The sequence below is a fragment of the Macrobrachium rosenbergii genome, chromosome 9 (assembly GCF_040412425.1).
Source record: "Macrobrachium rosenbergii isolate ZJJX-2024 chromosome 9, ASM4041242v1, whole genome shotgun sequence".
In the NCBI taxonomy this organism is placed as follows: domain Eukaryota; kingdom Metazoa; phylum Arthropoda; class Malacostraca; order Decapoda; family Palaemonidae; genus Macrobrachium; species Macrobrachium rosenbergii.
The window spans coordinates 18637959-18655161 of record NC_089749.1 but is presented as its reverse complement, the minus strand read 5'-3'; the positions used below and the strand labels follow the sequence as shown (position 1 = coordinate 18655161).

The window sequence follows — 17203 nt, the reverse complement described above, 5'->3', positions numbered from 1 at the left end:
CGAGCTTTCAAGTTAATAAGCCAAAATAGAAAAGAATAATACTTATATTTGAATATAATCATGTCTCATCTGTAATGTCATCATCATTTTTAAATCCTGAAAACCTTGACAATCAATTCTAATATACTCAGATGCTCTAAGGTAATGGAATTATGAAAAGAAATACTTCAAATCTGCTGCAAAGATAAAAATGTATTTTTATAAATGCTCAATGTACAATAAGGAAAATATATTCTCAGCAAACATCAGTTACACATACATTCACAGTCTTTTATACCCGTAATGTTCCCTTGATTTTTCATGGATCCATCGATAAGTTCTTCCAAAGATCAAAATTATAGCATATTCAGAACAGGTCAAGGGTTAGCGCTTCACTTTCCAAGCAAATGGGTATGGCCATGGGATAGACCACCTAGTCCTCCGTACTGGTTACCAATGTGGTTTCCATGACTGTACCCATTGGAGTGGCTGTATCCGTTGGCATAGTTTCCAGCGCCCAAGAGACCTCCGTAGCCACCGTATCCGCCACCGAATCCACCATTTAGGCCTAGGCCTAGACCACCAAGTCCAAGGCCTCCGTAGCCAAGTCCACCCAGTCCTCCAAGTAATCCTGGCTCTGGATCAGCACTTCGCTTCCCGAGGAAGTGTGTGTTAAGGTTATTATGTTGCAGCCCACCAGATCCTCCGAAGCCTTTGAGGATGTGGTTTCCGTGATTGTATCCATCAGAATGGCTGTAGCCGTTGGCATAGTTGCCTGCACTCAGGAGACCTCCGTAGCCACCGTATCCGCCACCATATCCTCCGTTTAGGCCTAAGCCAAGACCGCCAAGTCCAAGACCTCCGTAGCCAAGTCCACCGAGTCCTCCTAGGCCTCCATAGCCAATACCAGGAGCAGCGTCAGCCACTAAGGCTACCAACAGGACGGCAAACTGAAAAGCATATTAAACTTGTCTTGTTAAAAGAACGAGAGAGAGAGAGAGAGAGAGAGAGAGAGAGAGAGAGAGAGAGATAGTTGAGATACATTTAGTCGTTATGTGCAAGATTCTTATAATGTCAGATTTAACATTTTTATAATTAAAAGATCAATATCCAGATTGACTTGTCTATGTGAAACAAGAGTTGACACAAGAATTTCGTATATATTCAAGGATTTACAATAAAAATAATTCTCAACCAAATCTTAAAAGTAAAATTAAGAAAACTAATATTAATATAAGACCCAAACACATAAACGGATGTATACAGTATGTGAAAAAATGGCCTCAAACAATTCCTCCTCCTCACCAAAGATCTCATGTTTATCTTCTAACCAGTGGATCCCTGCTGGACGAAGGCTGCCCGCGTTATGTCAGTCAGGGTCCAGAACGGCCTTTATATATTCGAAAGGACACCGCAAGAGTTGTCCTTTTCCCTTGCATAAATCCCTAGACCACACCAGAAGGTCAAGTAAATTAATTATGTCATTGACCATGAATCACTCCAGAGTCCAGCTTACCCTTGAAAGAGTACGTCATCTTATGAGTCTCGTTATTTCCTCTCTCTCTCTCTCTCTCTCTCTCTCTCTCTCTCTCTCTCTCTCTCTCTCGCAGTCTGATAGCCATGACATTCGCCTCACTAGTGAAAGGCCCTAGACACCTATGCAGATAGCGAACTGGCAGTGAGTTTACCCCTTAAACACAGGACCATTCATCGCTGTCTCGTGAGAACTCATGCGCGTCTTTGATTACCGACCCGGCCTTTTCAATATCACTGCTATTACGTCGTCCTAACACTCAAAATCTCATTTTCCTTCTCTTCCTCCTTCTCACGATTTATTTCCACCAAATTCCATGTAATAATACCACTAAAAACGTTCTATATTCCAGCTATTAGCTTTATGCTCAATTATTCTAATTTACCTCCATCCCCTCGAGCAGCAATTATTCCTCTCACTTATTTCTTTGGAAAGTCACCATGATGCAGACTTACCTTATACAGCCTGGGATTCCGTTGAATTAATCTCTCCAACACCTTACCTCATTGTCTCACCTGCAACTCCATCAGTTCCTGTTGCTTGTCCATTTTCATCACCTGTTTGCCCTCCATACATCCTCAGGAATTAGTAGTAAAATAATTTTCAGAATTATGCTAATTCCTATTACTTCTGCATGATTTCCGTTTGCCCTTGTTATCCAATACACTCAGTAAGCTTTGAAATGCTTGCTTAATAGTTTTAAGATTATATCACTGGCAAAGTATCTCATAACTATGTCGGTTGAAGAAATTGCCTTAATAATAATTTTCTCTGCATCTGTATCTTTCCAATAATACTGAATTTTTTTTATAGCTCTTGTTCACATTCACCCCAAATATTTAGTCACTTCACACATTTTTCTCTTTCATTTCCTCCTTAACTTCTTTACTTATATTATTGTGCATAAGTATAGATATAATTTGTTCTTGTCCTTATCCTTTTAAATGTCCTCTTCCCTCGCAAATCCTTTGTAATCTAGCTGTCTGTGGATTTCTTTTAGTTTCTCCTCCCAAAGTAGGTGCTTGCAAGCACTCAGTCGTCCCATTGACCCTATCCTTGAGACTCTTGAATTGCCCGGTTGGTTCTTTTGCTTCTGCATATTTAATCGCAGTCCATATTTCCTTGAACTTCTTTTCAAAACGTGTTCGTTTTTACGTTCATCTGTCACGTTTTGAACCCTCCGCTCTAATTAGAGTTAACTTCTATCAGATAAGTTTCACTCTGGTAATGGTCAAATATATCTCACATCTCCTTTCTTCTTAAGTTCACTTCCATTAGCTTTCTTTTTTAATTATTCTTTGTGATTACTTTATTCTAACAAAAAGATTTCGTTCTCTTTTTCTCTTCCCAATATATTTATGAATAATTTTCTCCACAACGGCGATTTTATAACAGGGAAGCACATTTCAGAATCTTTTCATAGACATTTTTTAATCACTCATGGAAGCCAAAACCTGCCATCTATACTATCTCTTCCTTTACTATCTATCACCTTATAATGGCTTAGAAGAATTGCTGTTCCTCTTTACCAGTGTCATGAAGGAAAAGATTCATATTTTCTAAGTAATTTGAACGAAGTTCTCCCTTTTTATTATAACATTTAAACGTAATGTTATATTTCCTTTTTCTATTGATACACCCGTTTCCTACCTACAACTGAATTCTGTCATCCTTGTCCATGGTTCTCTAGGTGCAGCAAGATGTAACCGCTATGATGTAACAAAAGCAATTATTTCTGCTTTTCCCTCTACTGTAAAACGCAAACGCCCTTTCCCGTTTATTTAATCAAGTGTCAAGCACTTACCTCTCTCTTATAAAGAACATTCACTCCCGCACACTGCTTGTGATCTGTATTACATGGAGGAGTGCTCAACATTCCAAAATTCATACCGGAAGTGCCTCGGGCGTTTAGTGATCTTCACACGACAGAGAGAAGGCAGAATTATATCCTGCTGCATCAATTGGATATTTAATTTTGATGTCTGGATCTGACGAGGTCTTCCGCTATTTCAGGCTTTAAATCCAAGAGGTTCACAAAAATTTAATTAGATGCTATTCCTGATTTTGCGTCTATTTATCTATTTATACACACACACACACACACACACACACACACACACACACACATATATATATATATATATATATATATATATATATATATATATATATATATATATATATATATATATATATATATATACATCAGAAGCAGGAGAAGGACAGACATGTCTAAATTAGATGTCTTTATTACGATCGCCGACGTTTCTGGAACCACAAATGTCTCATTTTCAAGGCAAAAAAATAAAAAAAAAATAAAATTGAATAGACAGGTAGTTATAAAAGATTAATATGAATAAATTTAAATTAAAATACAGGAGGGAAGGCGCACCTATACAGGTATAGAGGCGTGTCAGTGGACCGGGTATTTAATTGGGAATAGTCTGTTTAATAAATAATGATTCAGGAACTGTCAGGATTAAGTCCTTCTAGGTTCTAACCAATATCTCAAAATTATCGTATTTTATTTTATGTTTACATTTATACATATGTTCTCATATGTTAGAGAATTCAGGCTCGATATCTTAAACCGTGTTAATAGTTAACACCAGCGGTTTGGGTTTTGGGGTTTCCCAGGGGTCACAAAGGGTTCGGGAGAATATAATTCATTTTCATATATTTAGATTAGCCAGTTGGGCTTTTACCAATTTGGTGAGTGCAGCTTGTTTCCTCGTTTGGCCCCTGTCCCTATCATTTTGTTTTATCTTACGCTTTTACAAGGTTCACCATTTCAAAGTTTTATTATATGAGTTACGGTAATATCCTGAAGAGTCTCGGGGAGACAGGATAAAAAAGGTTGAGAATCGCTGGTTAACACCATGATGAGAATCTATTCTCACCTTCAGCATCCGCGTGCAATAGCCATAGGTCGCCAAGTCACATCTGGGGCAAGTAAATGTTTATGTTACACCGACGGTCATCAAAGGGCTTAGCTTTCCCTGGTATCTAAACAGAGATCCAGTCAGCAGAAGGTTTCTCGGTATTATTTTAAATCAATAGCAAGAATATTGTGATTGATGATTTTGTATAATTTACCATAAAAAGACTTGATGAGCATTAGTGGAAAACTGGAAAAAAGCAGCAATTGGGAAACAGTAGGTTCGGCGAAATTTGGAATAAAAAATGTTTTCATGATGAATTATACGAAATTGTCAATCGCCAAAGTCCAAGGCCCTCGTAGCAAGTACTCTAAGTCCTCCGAGTGCTAATCCAGGCTCAGGATCAGCACTTCGCTCGCCAAGCAGGTGGGTATGACCATGGGATAGACCACCCAATCCTCCATACTGGATTTCAGTGTAGCTCCCGTGACTGCGGCCATTGGAATTGCAAAAGACATTTCTAAAAATGCTTAAATTTAAAGGAAGCTGGAGTATATGTATGGAAAAGTATTATATTTGTATACATATTACCTGAGATTTGTCGCTCCCCACACCCCTTCCCGCCTTCGACACCTGTCAGGTGTAGAGATTTAGTCTCCAAGTGATTCTCTTTTATCATGAGTGAAAAGGAATAATATAAAGCAGAAGAGAATAACTCCAATATTCGGCATATAATCATATCTTATCTGTAAAGTCATCATCATTTATTTAACCCTGAAATTTTTAGCATTCTATTCTTATATGAACAGACGCTTCAAGCGAAAGGAATTAGGAGGAGAAATACTTAAAATTTGCTGCAAAGATAAAAATATATTTTTATAAATGCTCAATGTACAATAAGAAACGCTTTCTCAGCAAACGTCAGTTAAACATGCACTCATGTTTCTTTTATACCCGTAAGCGTTAATTTGAATTTTTATGGATCCATCGATAAGTTCTTTCAAAGGTCAGTATGAGGGATTATTCATACATAGGTCAAGGGTTAGTGCTTCACTTTCCAAGCAAATGGGTATGGCCATGGGACAGACCACCTAGTCCTCCGTACTGGTTACCAATGTGGTTTCCATGACTGTACCCATTGGAGTGGCTGTATCCATTGGCATAGTTTCCAGCGCCCAAGAGACCTCCGTAGCCACCGTATCCGCCACCGAATCCACCATTTAGGCCTAGGCCTAGACCACCAAGTCCAAGGCCTCCGTAGCCAAGTCCACCGAGTCCTCCAAGGCCTCCATATCCAAGTCCTCCAAGTAATCCTGGCTCTGGATCAGCACTTCGCTTCCCGAGGAAGTGTGTGTTAATGTTATTATGTTGCAGCCCACCAGATCCTCCGAAGCCTTTGAGGATGTGGTTTCCGTGATTGTATCCATCAGAATGGCTGTAGCCGTTGGCATAGTTGCCTGCACTCAGGAGACCTCCATAGCCACCGTATCCACCACCATATCCTCCGTTTAGGCCTAAGCCAAGACCGCCAAGTCCAAGACCTCCGTAGCCAAGTCCACCGAGTCCTCCAAGGCCTCCATAGCCAATACCAGGAGCAGCGTCAGCCACTAAGGCTACCAAAAGGACGGCAAACTGAAGAGCATATTAAACTTTTCTTATTAAAAGAACGAGAGAGAGAGAGAGAGAGAGAGAGAGAGAGAGAGAGAGAGAGAGAGAGAGAGAGAGAGAGAGAGAGATACATTTAGTCGTTATGTGAAAGATGCTTGTAATGTCAGATTCAACATTTTTATAATTAAAAGATCAATATCCAGATTGACTTGTCTGTGTGAAACAAGAGTTGACACAAGAATTTCGTATATATTCAAGGATTTACAATAAAAATAATTCCCAACTCAGTTTAAAAGTAAAATTAAGACAACTAATATTAATATAAGACCCAAACACATAAACGGATGTATACAGTATGTGAAAAAATGGCCTCAAACAATTCCTCCTCCTCACCAAAGACCTCATGTTTATCTTTTAACCAGTGGATCTTCGCTGGACGAAGGCTGCCTGCGTTATGTCAGTCAGATTCCAGAACGGCCTTTATATATTCGAAAGGACACCGCAAGAGTTGTCCTTTTCCCTTACTGTAGGTAAATCCCTCGGCCACACCCGAAGTTCAAGTAAATTAATGATGCCATTGGCCATGAATCACTCAAGAGTCCAACTTACCCTTGAATGAGTACGTCATCTTATGAGTCTCGTTAGTCCTCTCTCTCTCTCTCTCTCTCTCTCTCTCTCTCTCTCTCGTAGTCTGATGGCTATGACACTCGCCTTACTAGACACCTATGCAGATAGCCAACTGGCAGTGAGGTTGCCCCCTACTCACAGGACCATTCATTGCTGTCTCGTGATAACCCATACGCGTCTTTGATTACCGACCCGGCCTTTTCAATATCACTGCTAATACGTCGTCCTAAAACGATTTGTTTTCACCAAATTCCATGTGATAATACCACTAAAAACGTACTATATTCCAGCTATTAGCTTTATGCTCAATTATTCTAATTTACCTCCATCCCCTCGAGCAGTGATTATTCCTCTCACTCATTCCTTTGGAAAGTCACCATGATGCAAACTTACCTTACACAGCCTGGGATTCCGTTGAATTAAACTCTCAAACAGCATACCTCATTGTCTCACTTGCAACTCCACCAGTTCCTGGTTTTTGTCCATTTTTTTATCTTCTATTTGCCCTCCTTGCATCCTCAGGAATTAGTTGCAAAATCATTCTCAGAATTATGCTGATTCCTATTACCTTTGCACGATTTCCGTTTTCCCTTGTTATCCAATACACTCAGTAAGCTTTGATTAATAGTCACAATATTACTCGTATATCACTGGCAGAATATCTCATAGCTATGTTGGTTGAAGAAATTGCCTTAATATTATTTTTTTCTGTAATCATTACTCTCAAGTAATACTTACTTTTATATTTTATAATTCTTATTCACATTCACCCCAAATACTTAATCAGTTCACACATTTTTCTCTTTCATTTCCTCCTTAACTTCTTTACTAATATTATTGTGCACAAATATAGATATAATTTTTTCTTGTCCTTATCCTTTTAAACGTCCTCTTCCCTCGCAAATACTTTGTAGTCTAGCTGCCTGTGGATTTCTTTTAGTTTCTCCTCCCAAAGTTCGTGCTTGCAAGCACTCAGTCGTCCCACTGACCCTATCCTGGAGACTCTTGAATTGCCCGGTCGGTTCTTTTGCTTCTGCATAATTAATCCCAGTCGATATTTCCTTGAACTTCTTTTCAAAACTTGTTCATTTTTATGTTCATCTGTCACGTTTTGAACCCTCTGCTCTAATTAGAGCTAACTTCTATCAGATACATTTCAATCAGGTAATGGTCAAATATATCTCACATCTCCTATCTTCTTAAGTTCACTTCCATTAATTTTCTTTTTTAACTATTCTTTGTGATTACTTTATTGAAACTTACATATTTCGTTTCGTGTTTTCGCTTCCCAAAGTATATTAAATGGACAATCTTCTCTGCAACGACGATTTTATAACAAGGTAGCACGTTTCAGAAGCTTTTAATAGACATTTTTTATTCACTCACGGAAGCCAAAACCTGTCACCTATACTTTCTCTTCCTTTACTGTCTATCACCTTATAAATGGCTTAGAACAATTGCTGTTCTTCTTTACCAGTGCCATGAAGGAAAAGATTCATATTTTTCAAGTAATTTGAATGAAGTTCTCAATTTTTAATATATCATTTAAACGTAATGTTATATTCCCTTTTTCTCTCGATACATCCGTTTCCTACCTACAACTGAATTCTGTCATCCTTGTCCATGGTTCTCTAGAAGCAGGCAAGATGTAACCGCTATGATGTAACAAAAGCATTAATTACTGCTTTTCCCTGTACTGTAAAACGCAAACAGTCTTTCCCGTTTATTTAGTCAAGTGTCAAGCACCTACCTCTCTCTTATAAGGAAAATTCACCTCCGCACACTGCTTGTGATCTGCATTACATAAAGGAGTGCTCAACATTCCAAAATTCATTGCCCTGTTTTTCCCAGAGCTCGGCGCAGCATACCGGAAGTGCCTCAGGCGTTTAATGATCTTCACATGACAGAGAGAGGGAAGAATTATATCCCGCTGCATCAACTGGATATTTGATGTTTGCATCTGACGAGGGTCTTCCGCTATTTCAGGCTTTTAAATCCAAGAGGTTCACAAAATTTAATTAGATGCTGTTCTGACTTTTGAAAGTCTATTTATCTATTTACATACACACACACACACACACATATATATATATATATATATATATATATATATACATATACACATCAAGGGGAAGGACAGACATGTCTAAATTAGATATATTTATTACGATCGCCGACGTTTCTGGAACCACAAATGTCTCATTTTCAAGGCTAAAAAAAAAAATGAAATTGAAAAAGACAGATAGTTATAAAAAGATTAATATGAATAAATTTACATTAAAATACAGGAGGAAGGCACACCTACACAGGTATATAGAGGCGTGTCAGTGGACCGGGTATTTAATTGGGTAATAGTCTGTTTAATAAATAATGATTCAAGAATTGTCAAATTTGGTCCTTCAGGTTCTAACCAATATCTCAGAATTATCATATTTTATTTGTGTTTACATTTATATGTATGTTCTCTATATGTTAGAGAATTCAAGTTCGATATGTTAAACCGTGTTAATAGTTAACACCAGCAGTTTGAGTTTTGGGTTCCCAGGGGTCACAAAGGGTTCGGGAGAATATAATTTATTTTCATATATTTAGATTAACCAGTTGGGCTTTTACCAATTTGGTGTGTGCAGCTTGTTAACTAAATTGCCTCACCCCACTGCCCTCCATTTTGTTTTATCTAACCTTTTTCGGGTTCACCATTTCAAAATTTCATCATACGAGTTGGCAGTAATATCCTGAAGAGTCTCGGGAATATAGGATAAAAAAGGTTGAGAATCACTGGTTAACACCTGCTGATGAGAATCTATTATCACCTTCATCCGCGTGCAATAGCCATAAGTCGCCAAGTCATATCTGGGGCAAGTAAATGTTTTTGTTACACCGACGGTCATCAGCGGCTTACTTTCCGGTATAAACAGAGATCCAGTGCAGAAGGTTTCTCAGTATTATTTAAATCAATAGCAAGAATATTGTGATTGATGATTTCGGCATATTCACCATACAAAGACTTGATAAGGCTAGTGGAAAACTGGAAAAAGCAGCAATTGGGAAACAGAGGTTCGGCGAAATTTGGAATAAAAATGTTTTCATGATGAATTATACGAAATCGTCAATCGCCAAAGGTCAAGGCCCCAGCAAGCTCCTAAGTCCTCCGAGTGCTAATCTTATGCTCCAGGATCAGCACTTCAGCTCCGAGCAGGTGGGTATGACCATGGGATAGACCACCCAATCCTCCATACTGGTTTTCAGTGTGGCTCCGTGACTGCGGCCATTGAATTGCAAGGACATTTCTAAAATGCTTAAATTTAAAGGAAGCTGGAGTATATGTATGGAAAAGTATTATGTTGTATACATATTCGACCTGCACTTGAGACCCCGCCCTTCCATACACCGACACCTGTCAGGTAGATATGAGTCTCCAAGTGATTCTCTTTTATCATGAGGGAAAAGAATAATATAAAAGCAGAAGAGAATAACGCCTATATTCGGCATATAATCATATCTTATCTGTAAAGTCATCATCATTTATTTTAACCTGAAAATTTAGCATTCTATTCTTATATGAACAGACGCTTCTGCCAAAGGAATTAGGGAGAAATACTTCAAATTTTACAAAAGATAAAAATATATTTTTATAAATGCTGCAATAAGAGACGCTTTCTCAGCAAACGTCAGTTAAACATGCACTCAAGTTTCTTTTATACCTGTATTAATTTGAACTTTTTGATCCATCGATTAGTTCTTTCAAAGAGTCAGTATGAGGATTATTCATACATAGGTCAAGGGTTAGTGCTTCACTTTCCAGCAAATGTGTATGGCCATGGGATAAGACCACTAGTCCTCGTACTGGTTACCAATGGTTTCCATGACTGTACCCATTGAGTGGCTGTATCCATTGGCATAGTTCCCAGCGCCCAAGAGACCACCAGCCACCGTATCCATTGAATCCACCATTTGTGGCTCAGGCCTCCGTCAAGTCCAAGACTCAGCCAAGTCCTCCAAGGCCTCCTGCTACCCATCCAAGTCCTCCAAGCATCCTGGCTCTGGATCATGCTTCCCGAGTGTGTGTAATGTTATTATGTTGCAACCCACTGCAGGATCCCCTCCAAAACCTTTGAGGATGTGGTTTCCGTGATTGTAACCATCAGAATGGTTGTAACCATTGGCATAGTTTCCAGCACTCAGGAGACCTCCGTAGCCACCGTATCCACCACCATATCCTCCGTTTAGCCTGCCAAGACCGCCAGTCAAGGCCTCCGTGGCTGATCCACTGAGTCTCTCCAAGGCCTCCATAGCCAATACTCAGGAGCAGCGTCAGCCACCAAGGCTACCAACAGGACATACAACTGAAGAAAATATTAAACTTATCTTATTAAAGAACGAGAGAGAGAGAGAGAGAGAGAGAGAGAGAGAGAGAGAGAGAGAGAGAGAGAGAGGAGAGAGAGTTTTATTGAGACACTTTTAGTCGTTACCTGAAAGCTTCTTGTAATGTCAGATTTACCATTTTTATAATTAAAAGAAGAGAAACATTCCAGATTGACTTGTCTGTGTGAAACAAGAGTTGGCACAAGAATTTCGTATATATTCAAGGATTTACAACAAAAATAAATCTTAATTCACTTTAAATACAAATTAAGACAACTAATATTAATATAAGAACGAAACAAATATGCATATTTATGTATATACATATAAACGAATGTGTATGTGTGAAAATATGGCCTCAAACAATTCTTCCTCCCTACCAAAGACCTCATGTTTATCTTCTAACCAGTGGATCTCTGATGGACGAAGGCTGCCTGCGTTATGCCAGTCAGGTTCCAGAACGGCCTTTATATATTCGAAAGGACACCGCAGGAGTTGTCCTTTTCCCTTACATAAGCCCTAGACCACACCAGAAGGTCAAGTAAATTAATGATGCCATTGACCATGAATCACTCCAGAGTCCAGCTTACCCTTGAATGAGTACGTCATCTTATGAGTCTCGTTAGTTCCCCTCTCTCTCTCTCTCTCTCTCTCTCTCTCTCTCTCTCTCTCTCTCTCTCTCTCTCTCTCAGTTATCTATCTATCTCTCTATCTATCTATCTGTCTGTCTGTCTCTATCAGGCTAATTGCTATGACACTCCCCTCACTGATGAGTTGACAATGGTTCGATCTCCTGGTCGAAGCAGAATGATTCTCGTCATAATCCATTAGACCAGATTTGGCTTCTGCTGATCTACATAATGAATTAGGTACCCGGTAGCCACTCGATTGTAGTGTCCCATAGAAAGGGTGGAGAAGGGCACAAGGAAAGCAGACTTATCCCAAAACACAAGGAAATCGGCAAGGTAGCGTTCTCTAGAGCCACCTCACCAAAGGGGACCAGATGTAAAAGGTTTGTGGCGGTTTCTCGAGAATTTAAAAAGGAGATAATTGTATATTGATTCTTTAACTGATGAATCGACGATAATTTTCAGTGCTTAGGATTTCCATATCATTAGCAGCTTCATACACATACACAGATTTCTCACTTGCATTCGTTCACTTTTCATTATTCATGCTTATCTTGAATGAAGGACCCTTTCAGTACCTCTTCCATTACGTCGACCTTACACTTTCACAATATTCTCCCACTCAGCCTCCTCAAGAATTTTTGTGCCAAATTCCATGCGATAATACCACACAACACGTATTATTTTCCAGATTTTTCATAACCGTAATTCTAATAGTCAGTTCTGCATTGGATGGGTCGATATGTACTCGACTAGCACTCTCTAGGCCGCGTTCATTCTCCGGTCGGTCAATTTCACTCATTTCTGGTGGAAATTCATCTGTAATGATCAAAACATACTTCTATACAGGTGGTTCTTAGCCCATCTATTTAGGAAGCTGTTAAAGCTCAGTGAAGACTTATACTCTTAAATAAAGTCTACTTTTCCACCCCTTCAAGCTGGACCTATTCCTTTCACTCGTCTTTCACTCATTCCCTTGGAATTTCATCATGATCAAAACATACTTTACACAACCTGACCATCTATTTAATTAAACTCTGAACACCATACCTCTTAATAACGCATGTAACTCCATCAGCTACTAGTACTTGCCCATTTTGAACAAGCAGCTACAAAAGCATTTTCAGATTTATGCTAATTCCTTTTACCCTCCCATGATTCTTGTTTGTCCCTGTTATCCTATGCATTCGAGAAGTTTTGGAAATACTTCCTCAAAAGTCTGAAGATGATACTTTAGGTAACGTATCTCCATGTCCATCTTTCCTTTGGTTGAGGAAATTGACTTAAAAATAGTTTTCTTTACATCTGTTTCTACCCAGCAATACTGATTTTTCTTTTTATAGTACTTGCTCACATTCACCCCCAGATAATTTAGTCAGTTCACACTTTTTCTCTTTCACTTCTTCCTCAACTTCTTCACTCTCACTGTTGCGCACAAGTATATAAGACTTTCTTTTTCAAGCAACGTACTTCTGAAATAATCTCCTTTTCCCTCGCGAATCCTTTGTATTCTTATGTCTCAGGGGATTTCTTTTTTACTAATCCTCACAGAGTGTGTACTTGCAACCACTCTGTCATCCCATTGACTCGAATCTAGAGTCCGCATCCGGTTCTTCTGCTTCTGTATATTTAATCTCAGTCTACTTTCTTTGAAATTTTTCCTAGTCTCACTTACATCTTATTAAAACGTACTGTTCGTAATTACGTTCATTTGCCACATTTTGAATCCTCTGTTCCAAATACATTTAACCTCTGTTTTCATAATTCGTTGCAATTAGGTACTGGCCAGATATACTTCCCATCTCCTATCTTTTTTGTATCACATCCATTAACTTTCAGTTCTAACAACACTCTTTATAAGATTACGTCAATCTAGCAAACACGTTTCATTCCAGTTTTCTCTTCCCAGAGTATATTCATGAATAACATTCCTTTGAAAGCGAGCACGTTTCAGAATTTCCCGAAAGACTCAATTAATGGTTAGCCATTCATAGAACCCAAAACCTATCAACTATATTTCCTCCTACTTTACCACCCACCACCTTTTAAATTTGGTCAGAATAATCACCCTTCATCTTTGCCAAACCCAGGCAAAGAAAAAATTAGAATTTTCCAAGGAATTTTCATTCAGACCTCAGTTTTTCATTAAATCATCTACACATAATGATACATTTCCTTTTTAGTTGTTAAACCCCACTTTAATAATAAAACTGAATTCTGTCATACTTCCCCAAGGTTTCTTGACAGAGCAAGGGCTAACCACTATGATGCAATACAAGTAATAAATCTGCTTTTCCCAGTATTGTACAATACAAACAACCTTCTCCCCTTATTCAACTAAGTGTCAAACACCCAACATTCTTTCATTACGAACATTCACGACTACGTGTTGCTTTTGATCTGTATTACATGGAGGGGAGTTTCCAACATTCCAACATTCAATGTCTCACTTTTCTGCGCGCTCGGCGCAGCATACCGGAAGTGCCTCGGGCGATTAGTGATTTTCATGTTACAGAGAGAAGGAGGAAATATATCTTCGTGCATCAACGTTACGTTTGATGTCTGGATCTGACGAGTTCGTCGGGCGATCACAGGCTTTCTGATACAAGAAGTAGACAAAATTTAAACAGGTGCTCTCTCTCTCTCTCTCTCTCTCTCTCTCTCTCTCTCTCTCTCTCTCTATATATATATATATATATATATATATACGCTATAAATTTAAAAAAACAAAAATAACTAAAAGAAAATAAATAAAAATGAGAATAAATAATAAATAATAACTTGAATAAAAATAATTAAATAAAAATTTTTACTCAGTAAGTTATAATTAGTCCCAAAGGAAATTATTAAAAGACAGAATCCATATGCAAATTTCTTTTTTGAATGCTATTGTACAATGAAAATAGTTCTGCAATTATCTGTCGCATTTAGATTCAAGGTTCTTTTACACCCGTAAATGATATTGTGTTAGTATTGTCATAAGTGTTCCATAGAACTGGAATGAAACGAATAATACAATAATGTTTTGCTCCATTCAAGGTTAAAGGTTAGCGCTTCACTTTCCAAGCAAATGGGTATGGCCATGGGATAGCCCTCCTAGTCCTCCATATTGTTTACTAATGTGGTTTCCATAATTGTATCCAGTGGACTGGTTGTATCCATCTGCATACTTACCAGCACTCAGGAGACCACCGTAGCCACCATATCCTCCACTGTATCCACTGTTTAGACCTAAGCTAAGACCACCAAGTCCAAGGCCTCCGTAGCCAAGTCCTCTAAGTCCCCCGAGGGCTAATCCAGGTTCAGGCTCGGCACTTCATTTGCCGAGCAAGTGGGTATGACCATGGGATAGCCCACCAAGTCCTCCATACTGGTTTCCAATATAGTTTCCGTGTTGGTATCCATTGGAATGGCTGTATCCATTGGCATAGTTACCAGCGCTCAGGAGACCACCGTAGCCACCGTATCCACCACCTATCCTGTATTGAATCCTCCAAGAAGTCCAAGTATTCCAGGGCTCCACCTCCCATAATAGTCAATTCCAGAGCAGCATCAGCTGCCTAACAGATAACGACCTGAAGGGAAAATGCACTTCATAATGACATCGAGGGAGAAACGCTGAATGAGGGTCTCAAAATATATTGAAGCAAGAATGAAAAGAATTATTTCAGATTTCCTCATCATTTGTCATAATACATACTGTTTTAATTTGCGTTTAATCCGGATGAAAATGTTTAATAGGATTAAAGCTCTGTAAACATTTAAATAACACAAGGAATTCTAATATGCAAGAAAAGTGTATATACATAAAAAGTTTCATTGATTTTTAGTGGGTAAGTGATAGTCATGTATAAATATACCTTTATATACATATATATACAGTATATACATATATATATATATAATATATATATATAAATATATATATATATATATATATATATATATATATATATATATATATATATATATATATATACATATATATATATACATACATATAAATATTCAGCCATAAGGTGTCACTGCCATGAGGTATGCTATATTAATGACTTGAAATGAACGAAGTATTGTTTGAAACGTCGTTTTAAAATTACAACTGCACGAAAATAAAAAAAATTAAATTAGAAGATGCTTTGGCTCGTCCTCCTTCCCTTCGATTTATATTGAAACTGAGATTTTCTTTACCCATTCTACTTCTAGTTATATATATATATATATATATATATATATATATATATATATATATATATTTATATATATATATATATATATATATATATATATATATATATATATAGTTTACAGTACATACATATATAAATATGTCATTGCAGTCTAATAACAACTCAGATTTTTTTTTCTTGCCAAAGATTTCATCGTTCTAAATTCGTAGATCTCAGCAGATAGATGATTGCTGTTAATGCTATGTTATTCTGACTGAAAGCCTGTGTTTATGTAGAAGACACAAATGCAAGATCGTCCTTTTCCCCGAATTCACTCGGTCACACCCGAAGCTCAGGTAGTGAGTTTGAATTTGGGAAAACCTTTGGTTTAGCCAGTGTTCTGCAAATCCTTGCTGGCCTGTACACACACACACACACATACACGTAATAATGATTGAAAAAGTTTATATATATATATATATATATTTTTTCAATCATTATTACGAATTCAGAAAGTATGAATAAGTAATATTGATTGAAAAATTATATATATATATATGATTGAAAATTATATATATATATATATATATATATATATATATATATATATATTGGAGTATCTTCCTGGTCAGGATTTTGAACATATGCAGTTCTTTTATTATACAACTATATTGCAGGATACTTTATAATTTCAGCTTTTTTTGATTTGAGTTTGACATATTATACAATATAAATATATATATATATATATATATATATATATATATTATATATATTATATATATATGTATATATATATATATATATATATATATGCGAATCTTATCACAAACATTTAGCTAAATTACATCTATCAAGCATTCTTAATATCCAATTCACGCTACTACGGGATATCACCGAACGGGAATTGTAGGTTACAAATGGATTGGTACCCAAGTGTCTTGAACACCTGACGGTACCTCCCAAATGTCCTGTTTTGCTTTTTACACATATTTGACGTAGATGATTCCTGTCGTCAAAATCTATTTCTTGTTATTATTATTATTATTATTATTATTATTATTATTATTATTATTATTATTATTATTATTATTCAGAAGATGAAACCTATTCATATGGAGCAAGCTTCCAAAGAATATGGTATTCATTAGGAAGAAGTAACAGGAGATAAAGGGAAATTCAGAATGAAGAGATCGCACTCACTTATTGAAAAAATAAATTAATAAAGAAACTAATAAATTCACAAATATAAAAAAAATATATTGAAATGCAAGGAGAAAATAGTATTAGAGTAGCATTATTATTCCCATTCAAAAACTACACTTCACTTCCGTACAGCTGGCTGGGCTAAACAGACTTCTCTTTTAAACCTTTCGAAAAGCTCCTAATTCCTTTCCTGCTTCACCTACTACGTGA

The 17203-nt window shown here is 37.3% G+C and overlaps 2 protein-coding genes across 2 annotated transcripts; both read right to left on the bottom strand.

Moving 5' to 3' along the window:
• Positions 1-172: 172 nt before the first annotated feature.
• LOC136842075 (ctenidin-3-like) lies at positions 173-1342 on the bottom strand. Its single transcript, XM_067109458.1, has 2 exons — positions 1285-1342; positions 173-929 (listed from the first exon to the last, which is right to left on the bottom strand). The coding sequence occupies exons 1-2, from the start codon at positions 1294-1296 to the stop codon at positions 372-374; spliced, it is 570 nt and encodes a 189-aa protein (XP_066965559.1). The 5' UTR covers positions 1297-1342; the 3' UTR covers positions 173-371.
• Positions 1343-5248: 3906 nt separating this feature from the next.
• On the bottom strand, positions 5249-6518 carry LOC136842074 (ctenidin-3-like). The gene is made up of 2 exons (XM_067109457.1): positions 6394-6518; positions 5249-6024 (listed from the first exon to the last, which is right to left on the bottom strand). Exons 1-2 carry the CDS (start codon positions 6403-6405, stop codon positions 5443-5445), a joined length of 594 nt encoding a protein of 197 aa, XP_066965558.1. The 5' UTR covers positions 6406-6518; the 3' UTR covers positions 5249-5442.
• Positions 6519-17203: the final 10685 nt, after the last annotated feature.